General features: G+C 44.7%; 2 protein-coding genes across 3 annotated transcripts; both read left to right on the forward strand.

The window, feature by feature from the left end:
• The first annotated feature begins 3,080 nt into the window (after positions 1-3,080).
• Positions 3,081-7,856, forward strand: wnt10b (wingless-type MMTV integration site family, member 10b). The gene is made up of 5 exons (XM_024383966.2): positions 3,081-3,310; positions 4,398-4,554; positions 4,720-4,825; positions 5,098-5,558; positions 5,848-7,856. Exons 1-5 carry the CDS (start codon positions 3,237-3,239, stop codon positions 6,397-6,399), a joined length of 1,350 nt encoding a protein of 449 aa, XP_024239734.2. The 5' UTR covers positions 3,081-3,236; the 3' UTR covers positions 6,400-7,856.
• Positions 7,857-12,431: 4,575 nt separating this feature from the next.
• On the forward strand, positions 12,432-17,137 carry arf3a (ADP-ribosylation factor 3a). Of its 2 annotated transcripts, none has more exons than XM_024383977.2 (5): positions 12,432-12,510; positions 13,709-13,949; positions 14,178-14,288; positions 15,310-15,434; positions 15,605-17,137. In XM_024383977.2, exons 2-5 carry the CDS (start codon positions 13,802-13,804, stop codon positions 15,764-15,766), a joined length of 546 nt encoding a protein of 181 aa, XP_024239745.1. In that variant the 5' UTR covers positions 12,432-12,510; positions 13,709-13,801; the 3' UTR covers positions 15,767-17,137. The 2 variants fall into 2 exon arrangements, with proteins under 2 accessions (XP_024239745.1, XP_024239746.1); XM_024383978.2 differs by lacking the exon at positions 12,432-12,510 and adding an exon at positions 12,552-12,694.
• Positions 17,138-17,140: the final 3 nt, after the last annotated feature.

Raw genomic sequence — 17,140 nt, forward strand, 5'->3', positions numbered from 1 at the left:
TCTCCGGCTTTCTGTATGCAAGAGGCTGGTCGGTGTTACCGTACAGTACAGTTACAGCGGAATATGAGCCATCTAAACTGCCTTTTTTACCCGCTGGTAGGATTACTCCCTTAACCGCGTCTCCTCCTCCTTTATCAAACTCTGTCGTATACATTCTCAAGATGTTTTTAGTGGCTGGAACCATTTCTCTGCCTCTTCATTCCATCATCTTTAACCATATATTTGTCTTATTATTATGTTATTAAATAATGCCAACTTAGAGACCTACATTTTGTGCCCAATTAAAATATAAAACATATTTTGGGAGACTGTCTCACTCTTACCGAACTTTGCGCACACGCACACACGCGCGCGCGCGCACACACACACACACACACACACATCAAAAAGAATGGCCTACATGATATATTCGTATATTCACATGATTAATGAATGAGACCCAAGTTGATGAATCATGATGATTCATCATATTGGGAAGAGGGTTTAGTTTAGAGAGGATGCTGTCATCAGCTTAATTATTCACATTTGAGATGATGAATCATATTTGGAATGATTTAGGTTTGATAAATGTCACCCAAAAAGAAAAGCGAGGGAATTAGACGTAAATTAATTCCCCAAACATCTAGAGTGCAGACCTCCCTCAACTTATGGCTGGTGATCAGAGCAGCAGCCACACTGCGCCGTCTCCAACTCATCATCCACAGACTGTGGAGTATGAACAAATATCCCCCATAGACCTAGGGCTGGGAATTATCAAGGAACTCACGATACGATATTATCACGATACTTTGGTGCAATATGATATGCATTGTAATTCTCACGATTGTATAGGTATTGCGATTCAATGTTCCAAACATATTGCTCACAATATGTCTGCTGCAGAGGACAAGAGAGAGCCATGAGAAAACAAACAAGTTTTGGTCAGTCATGGAAATAAAAGTGCTGAAAACAAATTGCCTCCCTATTTAAAAAGATGATGGAGAACATAACCTATAAAGGACACATACTGGAGTTTTGGTGCAGGTGTAGGCACAGCCAACTAACGCAAAAATAATCTCGGGATATTGTCAAAAAAGTATGAAATAGGGTCAAAAATCATATCCCGATATGTAACTATCGATTTTTCTCCCATCACCACATAAACCCAGACGTACAATTAATTGAAATCAGGCTTCTTGATGTCCTTAGTCTATATTTGTTTCTCAATATGATTGGAGTGGAGTTTTTTGTTTAGGTATTAGGATCAGCCTACGCGTACATCATCCGCAATGGAATTATGGCATCTAATAATTAATGATCTTTCTCTCTCTCTCATGGTTTAAAGACATGATAGCAGAAGGAAGTGACCTTTTGTCCAGCGGTTTTAATGAGTGCTATCCTACGTCGATTATACTCCCGCTTCTTAAAGTTGCAGCTCAAACGGGCTTCCTGGGGCACTCATGCAACACCGAGAAGATTAGAGCCCCCAATCCGGATAAAGGGACGCCTTTTATATACAAATCAACTTCAAATCACTTTTTAAGCCACTTAGATATACACGCCAAGCTAGAATGCTAATGCACTTTTCATTGCCGGAGCTTAGGGAATAGAAGATTAAATGATGAATTGGTGTCACTATGCGAACCGGCGGCGTTTAAGGGGGATTTTAACTCAATTTTATGAAATTACATCACGCGTTTCCATGTTATAATTCCTTGTTCTTTGAAGGAGAACAGGGATTAACGGGAATTGATACTTTATATGAACGCACCTGTTGATAAAATTACTATTTTTACAATAGGCACATGCAAAATAACTCCTTTTGCGCATGATAGAATATACACTCAGAAAGAAAACGTGCTATCTAGAACCTAAAGGGGTTATTCGGCTGTCCCCATAGGAGAACCAGGTAGAACACTTTTGGGTTCGATGTTGAACCATTTCTACAGAGGGTTTTTGCATGGAACCAAAAAGGTTTCTACCTGGAACCAAAAAGGGTTCTCCTATCTATGGGGACAGCCGAACGACCCTTACGAAACCCTCCCCCCCTAAGAGTGTAGGCCTGTCTTTATTCATTTGAACCTGTGGTCGGGATAGCCTTGCACGGTCTCGTCATATCAACCATTCGAAACCTGCTGGGTGAGAACATTATCAAGTCCTCAGTAGTATCTAAAGCTACAGTCTCCAAAGGATGCATGGGAAAAATACCCATGTCTGGCACATACTTGTTAAAGGCAAGATGCCAATCTTAAAAAGGCAGGGAGAAAACAATTGTGGTAGGCTATTGTGCAATACCTTTTTCGATGAAACTGTATGCATTGTGACAATAACAGTTTATCAAAGAAAATGAAAACGGATGAATTGTGGCAATAAACAATAACTTCTTCAAACCTTAAGAAATAAATGCTTCATTCAAACTTTGGCTACTTATCGAAAATGCCATAAAACATCCTCATTATTCCCTTCTGTATGGAACGTTTTATTTCCTCTGAAAAGAAGCAGATTGTTACGGAGTGAAGAAGTTGTTTCAAACACAATAATAAAGAACAGACGCGCTGATTGAGGTGGGAGGAAGGGGGAGGCGGGGGGAGGAAGACGGGGAACAGATGACTGTGTACCCAAGTATTGTTGGAGAGCCAAGAGGAGAACCGTGCGCCTGCCTGCTGCTGCCCCAAGCTCCCTGTCGTAGGCCTACATTGGAACCAGCAGCAGCAACCAACCAACCCCCCATATATAGAATGATTTTTCACTTGGGTTTCACCTGAATGCATGTTCGTTTTCTTTCAAAAGTATCCAACAAAACAGGAAACATTCCTATCAGTGACGTTAAATGTTCATGCGTTTTCCATGATCTGTCCAGTGCAATCAGAAATCCCTCTCATAGTAGACCTGCGTTCATACAAGAGATGATGCCGAGGGTGATGATGGTAAGGAAAATGGTACCTGCGCGTAATATCTTTGGATACTGTGTTATAACACGTATTGACTATCGGTAAAATGCACATAACTGTTAGTCAACTGTTGATTCTTTTTTCACAAGGTCAATACTTTGAAAACAACCGCCTGTAGCGGCATCTCCACTCCCTATTTTCTCTCCCCCTCCCCTTCACGTTCTCCCCAAACTATTCTGCTCCCTTTTTTCACTCCCCGTTCTGTTGGAGGCACATCGATAATCTACTCCACTCATCTTCTTTTCTTTGTTTTATCGATTACCACACCAGTGTTTTAATGTCACGTCAAGAAAGACGCTTACCAAAATGGAGATATCACATCAACTCCGTTGGGACCAAGTCCTGATTTTGGCAGCGACACTTATGTCACCTGCAATCACGTAAGTAGCCGGAGAAGGGGTGAGAAGAAGAGAGAGTAGGCTACTCTCGATGAGCATTCCTGGGGAAAACAAATAATTAAAGCGAACATTTCAATCGGAAGAAGATTCTGTCTGGCTACTCCATGAGTCTTATCCAAGTGTTGTATTGTAGTGAAATTACTTGGTGCATGTGTTACGATGCGTTGATGTTTCCGTTCAGCTCTGTCTCACCAACTGACTATTGCTGCTGCTGCTACTACCTCTGTCATCACGATTTCAAATGTTTTCTTGTTTCTGACCTGTAATTACACACACACACACATACACACACACACACACACACACACACACACACACACACACACACACACACACACACACACACACACACACACACCACACCACACACACACACACTCACACACTCACACACACACACACACACACACACACACACACACACACACACACACCACACCACACCACACCACACCACACACACACACACACTCACACACACACACACACACACACACACACACACACACACACACACACACACACCACACCACACACACACACACACACACACACACACACACACACACACACACACACACACACACACACAGGCTAATCAGAACCAACAATTGGAAGACTGCATGATTAAGGACATTATTATTAGGCTACCCCAGCTGTCAACTGGCACAGACGGTTGGTTTAGTAACAATGCCATCCATGTTTCTACTCCAGAAGATTTTACACTACTGCTCATTAGGCCTACTGCAATTTGTTCAACTGAAACAAATAGTAAAGCATGTAAATACCGTAGATACGATGGTAAGCCTAGAGATGTAATCAATGTCCTTACAACTTTTCCCTGAACTTAAGCTATATCTTAAGTGCTGTGCGTTATATGTCTCAGCAAATACTATTCTCTGAATCTTCATTTCCTTACATGACACTTTCACTCTTAGATGAAGGGTCAGACCAGGCACTTCAGGGCCTCCTTCACAGATAGATATTGCTCTAGGACTTGATTGATAAACCCTTGGCCAACTCCTCTGTATCTCTCCCTCCCTCCTCAACATATGTATCCCCTCCTCAGTGTGTTGTGTAATGACATCCTGGGTCTGAAGGTGGCAGGAGATCCGGTTCTGACCCCTAACTCTGTCTGCCTGCGGCTGGCGGGCCTGAGCAAGCGTCAGATTCGTCTGTGTGTGCAAAGCCCCGACGTGACGGCCTCTGCACTGCAGGGCATCCAGGTCATAGAGATATAGTATACAATTCACAGCTTTTTTTTAAAAAAACAACATTTAACCATATTTCATTAGGCTCTAAATGAAAGATGACCAAGATGGCCACCATTTCAGTCACGCTACCAGGATACGAATGTCCATTCTAGTGTTGCATTTCATTCTATGATGCAGGTGGCCATCCACGAGTGCCAGCACCAGCTCAGAGACCAGCGGTGGAACTGTTCTGCTCTGGAGAGCCACAGCAAGCTGCCCCACCAGAGTGCCATCCTCAACAGAGGTGAGAGACACACAGAGGAGCGCAGCGCAAAAAGGTTGGGAATAGGGCCAGGAGTTTTTTGGTGACTTGGTGATTTGATCAGGAAAAACTCCAGACCACAAACCCTGGCCAGGAGAATCTCTAGGCTCCAGGTGGGGACAGTAGACAAATGTATTGTTATGCTTATAGAATAAGAATGATGACAGGTTAATGAAGTTCTCCTGTGGTATTTAGATTACACCCAGCATGATGACATCTTGACTATGATGTGTCTGTCTGTCCTTGTCCCCCAGGCTTCAGGGAGAGTGCCTTCTCTCTGTCCCTGCTGGCAGCGGGCGTGGCCCACTCCGTGGCTTCCGCCTGCAGCCTAGGCAAGCTCCGGGGCTGCGGCTGCGAGGCCAAGCGTCGACTGGACGAGGATAAGATTCGCCTCAAACTCACCCAGCTGCAGCTGCAGACCCTCCAGAGGGGAGGAGCCAGAGTGGGCATGGGAGTGGGTGGTGGAGGAGGGGCACACCCCCAGGAGATCAGAGATGTGCCAGCCAGCCTGCGTTCTGGTTCTACCCACCCCTCCTCCCTCCTCAAGCCCCTACCAGAGGACCTCAGCCCCCTGCAGGAGGCCTGGGAGTGGGGGGGCTGTAGCCATGACGCCCGCTTCGGGGAGAGATTCTCCAGGGATTGGTTGGACTCCCGGGGCTCCCCGCGGGATATCCACGCCCGCATGAGGATCCACAACAACAGGGTTGGCCGGCAGGTGAGCAGAGTCTTGTATATTTCGTATCAAGATGATAACTGCAGATAAGAGTCGGGCTCTCATTTGTTGAAGGTTTACCAATGGAATTCATCAAGTTTTCTAACTTTCTTGGAATTGGATATTAAATTGAACCAATTAGCTATCAATGTTTATAACAGATTTATAAACTATCTATAAGCTACATGTATGAACCATTTTAAAAACATTTATAATTGTTACCCTACTACATTGTAATCAAAGCCACTCTAGACTTGTATGGATAGTGACATGATTGTTTCCCCCTGCACAGCTAGTGACTGACAACATGAAGAGGAAGTGTACATGCCACGGCACGTCAGGCAGCTGCCAGTTCAAGACCTGCTGGTACGTGTCCCCAGAGTTCAGACTGCTGGGGTCTCTGCTCAGGGACAAGTTCCTCTCCGCCATCTTCATTAACTCCCAGAACAAGAACAACGGGGTCTTCAACCCCCGGGTCGCAGCCGGGAATGGTGCCTCGAATGGGGTCAGGAACGGCGCCGAAGGGCCTACTGGGTCTGGGGGCGCGGGGAGCCCAAACAATGGGGGACGGCGGAGGAGCGGTGTGTCACGTGAGCTGGTCTACTTTGAGAAGTCGCCAGACTTCTGTGACCGGGAGACGTCCCTGGACTCTCTGGGTACTCGGGGCCGGATCTGCAACAAGACCAGCCACAGCATGGACAGCTGCGGGTCCCTGTGCTGCGGAAGGGGACACAACATCCTGAAGCAGACACGTAGTGAGAGGTGCCACTGCCGCTTCCACTGGTGCTGCTACGTGCTCTGCGAGGAGTGCCGAGTCACAGAGTGGGTCAACGTCTGCAAGTAGATAGGTACATGACCTGCCAAGGCTCCTGAAAGGAACCACCCAATAGGACGCAGCGTGGCACTAGGATCCACCCATTGACTCCCCAGTGTAATACTACGCACCAACCCACCCAAGCAAACCTTTCCTTTGGTACATGGATAGACGATCCACTTCATCTACTAAGGCCTGACACTTAGTTACTTACTGGTAATCCTCTTCATGCATTGGGACGCATGGGCCTCCGCAAGAGAGTCCGACTGTTTCTAGTCAGCAGGTTACTTGGTTAGCGTTCCTAACCGTGCCCTTCTTAACAGTCCTTCTCCAGGTTGCTCCTGGACATATCCAGGACACAGGATGGCAAAATGAAAATCCACCCTTTAGCTTTGTCCAATATACACACATCCACCCAACCAAACCTTTCATTTCAGACTCGGTGTTTGTTTTTCTATTTGCGTCGGCTAAAGTCTCCCACAGAATCTGTTTATCCCCCACTTCTCTCTCCTTTTTCTTTTTCCGTCATCTGGGATCTATTTTCCCTTTGTTGCCTGTCAAAATGCCAAGTCAGAGGTTGAAGACGAGGTGACTCATGTCATTTGTCTGTCTTTCCTCTGCCTGTTTAGATGCAGCCCTTTCAGCCATGGAAATCTGAATGTCCTGGACCCCATCTGGTGTTCTGTTCTGTTCTCCCCTGCTCTCTACTCGGGAACAAAGAACATCTCAGACAGCAGAAACACATTATTATTTCAACTAAGTAATGCCCAGGCTAGTATCACAGTGTACCGTTTTTTGTTTACATGAAAAAAATGTATATTAATGTTTGTGTGTGAACTTATGTTGCCTTCCTTGCCTGGCATATGCTGTGTGGGACCATTTTATGAGAGGAACATATGAGGCCCAATGACTGAATGTTGCTCTGCTCAGGATGGTGAAGTTGAACTGAAGCTGTTATAAATCGACAAAGCCTGAACCCAACAGTGAGACGCTGGAAAACGGACATGCCATGAGTTCTGATATGGAGTGTGGTAATGAACTCCAGAGGATGATTATACTCATTGGATATTTTGCACCTACGCCTCAAGACCACAAGGGTTTCAATTCTTTAACGCCGGTTCTCTATGACAAGAACCAGGATGAACTAACAAAACAGCACTAAAAGAGAACCAGGCGTGAAGGTTCCTCAACGTGTTCCCATTACCAATGGAAACAGAACTAGAGTGACTAGGAATCTAGTGGGGACGGTTTGCTCTCCCCATTGGTTTTCTTGGATCGACTGGAGGAGAAAATCAGTGTTTCAATCTTCTTTGAAGCAATTTCCCATTGATTTGGTGGAATGCTCTCGGTCCGTCTCCAAACTGAACTGCCGGTCATTGAGGCAATGCCTTAGAATTGTAACCGTCATTACCACAAACTGTATTATTGCTGTTTCTTTTGTTTTTGTGATGTTGTTTTGTGAATCAATAGAATTATTACGTCACAAATATGCCTCTACTTATTTCTGCCGGACGGAGTTCTCTCATTCCATTGTGAGAGCCGAGGTTAGGTGTTTGCGCGCCTGAAACGTTCCAATGCTGTTAAATGTGTGGGGAAGAGTGTACAAGTGTAGGGTTGGAGGTATAGGGCACAAGTCTATAGGTCTGCTCTACACTCCACACAGGAGAGAGGTGGTGAGACTCATTTTATGGCTGCTTCCTTCATGCAGAGAGAGGTGGTTTTTTATGGCAGCAGGATATTGTTTCCCGAACGAATGACTTTTATTACTAGAGGAGAGAGGATTGAGGAGAGAGAGGGGCGATTATACCCGTCTCTCTCTCTGTGTGTGTGTGTGTGTGTGTGTGTGTGTGTGTGTGTGTGTGTGTGTGTGTGAGCCTGGGATCATCTGTCCAGGGTTCACAGCCAAGGGAGATTCACTGCACAATGTCGTGCTGCTACTGAAGACACTGTGTCCCTTTCTGTCTAAGTCAGAGACAGACAAACAGAGAGACAGGGCTCTTGCGTGATTTACACACTCATCCCACATACCGTCCAGGGCCTGGCAAGATTAAAGATAAGAACATTCTTAGATCCACACATATGGGGGATATACAAACTTGATGGGATCCAGCTTGATCTTTGAGCGGTCCAGCTTGTCTTAGGCCTTCAATGGTCAATATTACTTTGTTCGTGTGAACATGAGTCCACTGATTGAAACACCCTTTAGGTAGACTAAAAGTGACTGACTGTCCCAATATCTGGATCAAGTGCGCTCCCCCTGGTATTTAGTGAGAGAATATGAGAGAGGTTGGACACTGAGAGGGACTGCTATGGGATTGGAATGATAAGGGATAACTCTGGTTTGCATTTCTTCATTCCTTTATCATTTCACCCTGGAGCTGCTGCTGCTGTTGCGAAGGGGAATTTCCTGTCACCGTTTCTCCCCATGTGTGAGACAGAGGTTGGACAGCCCTGGATCGCTTTGTCGTCTCTTTTTCTCCCTCTGTCTATGTCAGTCTCTCAGTCTCTGTCTCACTCGCTCTCTTTCCCACTCCCTCTTCTTCTCCTCTCTCCTCCTCTCCTCTCTCTGTCTCCCTGTCTCCCTCTCTCCTTCTCTCCCCCTCTTTCTGTCTCCCTGTCTCCCTCTCTTCTCTATGCCCTCTCTGTCTCCCTCTCTTCTCTATGCCCTCTCTCTGCCCAATGGTGTGAAGTAAAAGTACTACTTAAGTCGTTTTTTGGGGTTATCTGTACTTTATATGTACTTTACTATTTATATTTTTGACAACTTTTACTTCACTACATTCCTAAGGAAAATAATGTACTTTTTACATTTCCCCTGGCACTCATTATATTTTCAAAATGGTTCAATTCAAGCACTTTTCAAGAGAGAACATCCCTGGTCATCCGTACTGCCTCTGATCTGACGGACTCACTAACACACCTGCTTCATTTGTAAATGATGTCTAAGTGTTGGAGTGTGCCCCTGGCTACACATACATTTAAAAACCAAGAAAATGGTGCCTTAATATAAGGAATTTTTAATGATTTATACGTTTACTTTTGATACCTAAGTATATTTGAGCAATTACATTTACTTGTGATACTTAAGTATATTTAAAACCAAAAACTTTTAGGCTTTTACTCAAGTAGTATTTTACTGGGTGACTTTCACTGTTACTTGAGTCATTTTCTATTACGGTGTCTTTACTTGTACTCAAGTATGACAATTGGGTACTTTTTCCACCGGTGCGCTCGCCTACTCCCGCACCCCTTTCTTCCCCAGTCTCCCACCATGGCTGCAGTCTGCAGACACTGACACATGCACGGCAACACATTGACTGCCCCTATAGTAACGACAACCAGATCCAGCTGAATTAAAGGGAGAGCGAAGTGGGGAAGTTAGGAAAGATAAAAGTCCTCCAACATTGACTGCCCCTATAGTAACGACAACCAGATCCAGCTGAATTAAAGGGAGAGCGAAGCGGGGAAGTTAGGAAAGATAAAAGTCCTCCAACATTGACTGCCCCTATAGTAACGACAACCAGATCCAGCTGAATTAAAGGGAGAGCGAAGCGGGGAAGTTAGGAAAGATAAAAGTCCTCCAACATTGACTGCCCCTATAGTAACGACAACCAGATCCAGCTGAATTAAAGGGAGAGCGAAGCGGGGAAGTTAGGAAAGATAAAAGTCCTCCAACATTGACTGCCCCTATAGTAACGACAACCAGATCCAGCTGAATTAAAGGGAGAGCGAAGCGGGGAAGTTAGGAAAGATAAAAGTCCTCCAACATTGACTGCCCCTATAATAACGACAACCAGATCCAGCTGAATTAAAGGGAGAGCGAAGCGGGGAAGTTAGGAAAGATAAAAGTCCTCCAACATTGACTGCCCCTATAGTAACGACAACCAGATCCAGCTGAATTAAAGGGAGAGCGAAGCGGGGAAGTTAGGAAAGATAAAAGTCCTCCAACATTGACTGCCCCTATAGTAACGACAACCAGATCCAGCTGAATTAAAGGGAGAGCGAAGCGGGGAAGTTAGGAAAGATAAAAGTCCTCCAACATTGACTGCCCCTATAGTAACGACAACCAGATCCAGCTGAATTAAAGGGAGAGCGAAGCGGGGAAGTTAGGAAAGATAAAAGTCCTCCAACATTACTGCCCCTATAGTAACGACAACCAGATCCAGCTGAATTAAAGGGAGAGCGAAGCGGGGAAGTTAGGAAAGATAAAAGTCCTCCAACATTGACTGCCCCTATAGTAACGACAACCAGATCCAGCTGAATTAAAGGGAGAGCGAAGCGGGGAAGTTAGGAAAGATAAAAGTCCTCCAACATTGACTGCCCCTATAGTAACGACAACCAGATCCAGCTGAATTAAAGGGAGAGCGAAGCGGGGAAGTTAGGAAAGATAAAAGTCCTCCAACATTGACTGACAGGATGATTACACTGTATGTTTAACAGAAGACGATTCAATATGTTTAGCTAGATTGAAAGAAAGCCTCGATAGATGCATACATGCAAACATGAAGGCAAACTCTGCAAGAGAGGGAGAGAGCGAGAGAGAGGATTTATAAAGCACATTCTGTATAAATACATGGCTCGAAACATCTGCTTCTCGACTGACTCCCCTTTCGTTTTTGATGTGGGACATGCAGTGAGAGAGTCAGGCAGAGGGAGAAAACACAAGGAGCCTGCTACCCAGAACATCAAAGCTCTCAGCTCCTCTGCCCTCAACATGCAAGCCCTCATTAGTTCTGCAAGCACAACCAACCTGACTTGTGATTGTGTTTGCTGGGGTGCACTCTGGCAAACACTTCAGAGGAATAGTAGGCTCCTTTAAATTATAACTCCAACCCCCCCCCACCACCACCCCTAGTCGGTCCCTACCCGTTGTACAGTAACCCCCCTATAACCCCCTCTGCGCTCCCAACACACACAAACACAGGATACTGCACACTCCATCTACATCCACTCCGCCCTGTAGTCTGGTGTTGCAGCTGCTTCACTTTTTTGTTGTTGTTGCTTTAACCACTGAACAAACACACCTACGATGTATAGAGACACTAGCGGACGGACTGTACAGAGAGACACACTGGTTTATCAACATGGGAAATAACTCACTCAATTAGTGTATTTTTGTCGGCCTTTACTGTATGTAATACACTTAGCTAAGGATTAGGATGTCAAATCAATCATTTTGACAGACCTGTGACTCATCTATGATGGTTTGACTCCTGGGTCTTTGAACCCATATTTGAATCTGAGCACATACAGCCTCACACGCAGGCCTGTATAAACCATGTAACCCACGTACAGCAGTTCACGCTTCAAAAGAAGGTTTGTCTATGACAAAGTCATTTAATGCTTGCTATGGCATTGCATTTTTGTTATGTGTTGGGTCTGGTATACATGAAATACATAGAAAATGGTTTGATCCATGATGATTCAACACGATTCAACAAAAATCCAAATGAGAGTGATTTAGTGTAGCCTAAATTCTGCTTCTTCTCAGCTCATTGTCTCTGCCACACTAACTCTGCCAAGAAGTATGCTTTGGCATCGTTTTAACAGTTCCCCACTTACTTATTTATTAAGGCGTTTCTAGCTTGAATAATTCATATAGGCTATGCTTGCCCCTAGTCAAAATGTTTTACTCTCTAGTCTTTTATAAAAATAAAAAATGTTTTAACTGTTGGCTATTTTGTTTCGAATCTCTAAACACACAACAAAAACTTTGACAGGCATTAATTGCATTATTGTACAGTAACAGAGCTACGTGTAATCTATGTAGGGTATTTATCATGGGACATGCAAACAAACCACACAAAAACTGTGTCAACTCAAACCCTAACCAGAGTTGATGTTATTTAAGTTTCAACTCAGAAGGCTATATAAAGAGCAATCAATTAATTACAAACACCCCATAAAAAAACAACAACAAATAGATCATTTCCAATCAAAGCAGAATTGACTCCCAGGCGCCTCCAACTGAAAATGGTATCACTCAGACGTACTGGCAGTGAAGATCGGCCCATGAAGTGATGTAGAGGTGTACTTGGTGAGCTCATCATCGCGAGACTTAAGGAGCAACATGTCTTTCTTTGCGACTTCTCGCGAGAGACAAACTGCACTGCACGAATCCAGCTGGTACGTCTAAAAGAGGTAAGTGCGGGTGACATGGACATTAGAAAATGATGGATAACGTAAAACTGTAGAGATACAAGGATGCGGCATCATGCCGTTACAGGAATAAAAAGGTCTAGGTGTTTGTAGGGATTCTAGTGAATTAACGGCGTTCATACAGGCCACCTAAGCATCGCTTGTAGTCGTGACTGGAGGAGATAAGGTGAAAATCCTAATTTGCCTATGGATGGCAATAAGAGTTTCCATGGTATTTGTGATATTTACAGTGTGTCAACATATTATATTTACCAATACTATTTAATTGAACCGGCATGTCGTGGTGCCAAATGTGCTGCAAAGATACAGGGTGTTCCAATCCACACACACAGGCGCACTGAGGTTGCCATACCATCATTGCGAGTGCTCTTGCACAACGACGGATGTACTTCATAGTAGCAAATATGGTCACTGCGATGCAGTGATTGAAAAAAACCACTTAATGAACACATTCATCCACGTATTTTTAAAGCTATTTCATCCTTTTTTTAAACTCAGATCAGAAGACAGTTGTTATAATGCACGTCACCCTGGAACGAATTGATGATCCTTGCTTTAGGGCTGTTAAAGCAGGTACAGAGGGCATATTACCGCTACCGTGGCACATACATATTTATGTAGATTACGGAACATATTTCAATGTATTAGAACTGCCATGAACTACATAAACCCATCTCAACAAAAGATTGCGGTAGGTAGTGGGCCTGCACCAGAGCAGCTCCTCTCACCAGTGTGCAGTCTTCCAGCCTACAGTCCTTCAGTCAGGTCAGCTTCCTCAGCCGGCCTGTGGAGGTGTGAAGGAGACTTTATTGGTTTGCCTCTGAAGTGGTTTGGAGCTGTTACGAGGTGTTAATGGCCTGAGTAGTGGTTGAAGTCCTACTGAGTGTCCTTCTGCATGTCTCTGTGGTTCTGACTCTGTGAATCTACTAGCGCCTGTTTAGCCGCTGTCTTGCCATTTAGGCTATGGGAAATTTGCCTATTCTTAGGGCTCAGAGTTGTTTCTGAACTTGTGATTTGACCGGGCCTCCAGACTTTTGCCTTGGTCAGGTCAGGTAGTCAGGAAAACTCTGGGCCAGAGGAATAACTCTCTGTTAATGGTATGTTACTCGGGACCAGTTGTTCTTGGTTAAGTTACAAGGTCAGGAAAACTCTGGGCCCTGACATCCAGCCTCCCCATCAGCTCTGTAGCAGTGAGTTGAGGTCCGACCAGCCATCCATCCAGCCAGCCAGCCAGCCGCCAGCCGCCAGCCGGTCAACCAACAAGCTAGTCACCATGGGGAACATCTTTGGCAACCTGCTGAAGAGCCTGTTAGGGAAGAAGGAGATGAGGATCCTGATGGTGGGGCTGGACGCTGCAGGGAAGACCACCATCCTATACAAACTGAAGCTGGGAGAGATAGTCACCACCATCCCCACTATCGGTATGGAAAGTCTCACAGTCTTAACCACAAAGGACATTGGCTATAAAGAATTAGAACCAAATTAAACACCATATCATTTTGACATTTTGACTCATCCTTAATCATCACACGCCTACAACTGTTTATGAGGCATTTATAACACACATACGGCTCTTTATGAGCGGTTTATAACCCCGACGGCTGTTCCAAAGACATTTCTAACACTCGTTTCCTTTTCCCCCTGCTCAGGGTTTAACGTGGAGACGGTTGAATATAAGAACATCAGTTTCACGGTGTGGGACGTGGGTGGCCAGGACAAGATCAGGCCTCTGTGGAGACACTACTTCCAGAACACACAGGGTAAGTATAGTGGGAGCTAACAAGCTTTAGCTCAGCGGCATAACGCTCTTGTGACCTGTAAGCTGAGCAGGAATGGCTCTGGCTCTTAACTGGTCTGTGACTCTGTAATGGAGGTGGTACAATGAACCACGCTCATGTGATGAGTAAACTTGCCTGAGACCTGAAAAACGTACATATGCAAATCTTACCCTACGAGGTCCGGAGTACTGCTGGTTTTCTGTTCTACCTGATAATTAATTGCAAATGCAACAGGGGTCCGTGTGCTGCCAACACCTCAGCTTCCTCCACTGACCGACTGCCCCATACCGGGCTCGAACCTGTGACCCTCTGCTTCTCAACACACGTGATCGTCCTCACTGACGACGTTCCAACCGTATGAGCTATACAAAAGGTACCACTTGGATGGCACCATTGGCGATATGTCAAACTAGCTGTGGAGTGAGCTTACAGTATGTTCTTAACTCTTACTCACACCAGGTGTCCCAGGTCTACTTCGGTCCCTGGTTGGAAGAATGAAAAACATGTCTGTGGTACTGTCTTCAACGTCCAGATTTGAAGGGCTATAGGGCCTTGCTGGGACAAAGACTGCCCCTACAGGCCTATGATACATCCGGCACCATGATGTCACCCCTGACACCTGAAGCTATTGGGCTGACTCACACACTCTAGATATAGACATTTGCATAGAACATCAAGCACGTGTCCTTCACATTGAAAGCATTTTACTCGTTTTGGGTTAGGATTGTTATGTTTTTCTATACCATGCACCAGTTGGAAGACGAGCCTGTTCATTCTGATAGAGGGGGATGCCTAGAGACAGAAAAACACAGTGTCATCAGTGGGTTCGTATAGTTTAATGACAAGCACGTCGTGCTTCCTGACGAATGAGTCCTGTTGTGGTTCCAGGTTTGATCTTTGTGGTGTGGACAGTGTTCGGGTTGAGGGTATCTATCAAGGTTTGCCATGGTTACAGGGCTGCCCTTTGTGGTAGACACAGTAACAAAGTTTGTTGTGGTTCCAGGTTTGATCTTTGTGGTGGACAGTAACGACCGTGAGCGGGTGAACGAGGCTCGGGAGGAGCTGATGAGGATGCTGGCTGAGGATGAGCTACGAGACGCCGTGCTTCTCATCTTCGCTAATAAACAGGTATGGACAATTGCGATAGCCTCACTCAATTCGTATTTTTCTCTGCTGCCTCATGTGCTTTTCATCGCGAACTCTCATACCCGGGATTTCCTTACCCCTATAATCTTTTCTCTCTCTCATGTGCTTTTCTCCACTCCTATCCTTCCATCTCTACCTCCCGTCCTGTGTAGGACCTGCCCAATGCCATGAACGCAGCAGAGATCACAGACAAGCTGGGGCTCCACTCCCTACGTCACCGCAACTGGTACATCCAGGCCACCTGCGCCACCAGCGGAGACGGCCTGTACGAGGGCCTCGACTGGCTGGCCAATCAGCTGAAGAACAAGAAGTGAGTGGACCAATCAGAGGAGAGTGAAGAGAAACCTTAGTGTCAGCTCTTGAAACAGGAAGTGGTAGTTGGTTGTAGTTGATCCATTGAGTGAATAATCCTGACACGGCGGGAGTGATATGTGATTGGTATGTGCTGTAGGAAGGGGGCTTAAACTGTACCATTCCTTGAGGACATTTTCAACCCGATGTCAGTTATTAAAAACAGTTATCGCCTTTCAGCCATGTGCCATCAATGTCAATACATGACATGTCATACATAATTATGAACACATTGATAAGCATCCTGTTTTTGGAAACACTATTTATGTATTCATTCATTCATTAATACATTATTTATTTATTTATTCATTTATGTCATTTGACTTATACATCAGAATGGATACTAGCAATGTTAGTTGGTTTTGGAACACAGTATTATGCATGGCCGTATAGTAAAAGATCTCTCGGAAATGAAGTTTGGAATTGTATCTGTCTAATGTTATCTATTTAGCCAGTCTTCTGACAGTATTCTCCTTTTACACTCAAATTGCTACTGCTGGTTGGAGCAATGCAGTAATGGTCGACATTAATGAACAGTGACATAGGTTTGTGTAAAACACATCCAATATGCAAGAGCATGCTTTTTTCTATGTCAACTGTATATTACCCATTTTACTCAACAAGTACAAACATATACCTGAACAAAAATATGACCTGAAAAATATCTGAAGGAGTCATCGTGGTTGATATGTTCAATTGTAGTTATCGGGATTTGTGTATGGGCTGATAATATATCGATATAAAGACGGAATCTGCATTAGGGGATACAGCGCCCCCGCCCCGCCCCGCCCCCACCCAGCGCCCTTGTTATTGTTTTGGTTTTGTTGACTAAATGTAGGTGAGAAGAACCCAAACCGAGATGAGCAGCTTGGTAAAAAAATATATATATATATTTGCAGTACATTTTCTTCTGTTCTACCGTGTGTGCAATGGTGTCAGAGGGGGGGGAGGGGGCTGTGTTGGTTGTTTGCAGTAACTTCTTTGTTGTTGTAATATCCCAAATGGAACTCGAAGGATTCCAGCTTTAACATTACAGCTTGTGTATTACATTTCCCACATTGAGTTTAGCTTGATGCAGCAGTTGTTTGTTTTTGTGGCCTTATTATCGCTAGTGTTGAAAACCCCTTATTCTGATGATGGTTTTGTGTGTAAAGTTTAACATCAAGCGGGACCACAGTTGTGGCAAAATGTATCAATTCATGTCTTGATTTTTTCCCTCCTTTAACTCAGTTGAGTCTGTGCAAGAAAAACAAAAAACAAAAGTCATGTTATATTACTGTAACAATGTAATTACATTCCAGTTAATAATGTGTATTAAAATGAATTGAAACAGGGTT

Source organism: Oncorhynchus tshawytscha, linkage group LG22 (assembly GCF_018296145.1).
Source record: "Oncorhynchus tshawytscha isolate Ot180627B linkage group LG22, Otsh_v2.0, whole genome shotgun sequence".
In the NCBI taxonomy this organism is placed as follows: Eukaryota; Metazoa; Chordata; class Actinopteri; order Salmoniformes; family Salmonidae; genus Oncorhynchus; species Oncorhynchus tshawytscha.

Bases quoted from the DNA above. Each gene is read 5' to 3' on its own strand.
- arf3a (XM_024383977.2), top strand. From the start codon at position 13,802: ATGGGGAACATCTTTGGCAACCTGCTGAAGAGCCTGTTAGGGAAGAAG. The intron at 13,950-14,177 runs GTATGGAAAGTC...CCCCCTGCTCAG, and splicing joins CACCACCATCCCCACTATCG to GGTTTAACGTGGAGACGGTT. The intron at 14,289-15,309 runs GTAAGTATAGTG...TTGTGGTTCCAG, and splicing joins CTACTTCCAGAACACACAGG to GTTTGATCTTTGTGGTGGAC.
- wnt10b (XM_024383966.2), top strand. From the start codon at position 3,237: ATGGAGATATCACATCAACTCCGTTGGGACCAAGTCCTGATTTTGGCA. The intron at 4,826-5,097 runs GTGAGAGACACA...CTTGTCCCCCAG, and splicing joins GAGTGCCATCCTCAACAGAG to GCTTCAGGGAGAGTGCCTTC. The intron at 5,559-5,847 runs GTGAGCAGAGTC...CCCCCTGCACAG, and splicing joins ACAACAGGGTTGGCCGGCAG to CTAGTGACTGACAACATGAA.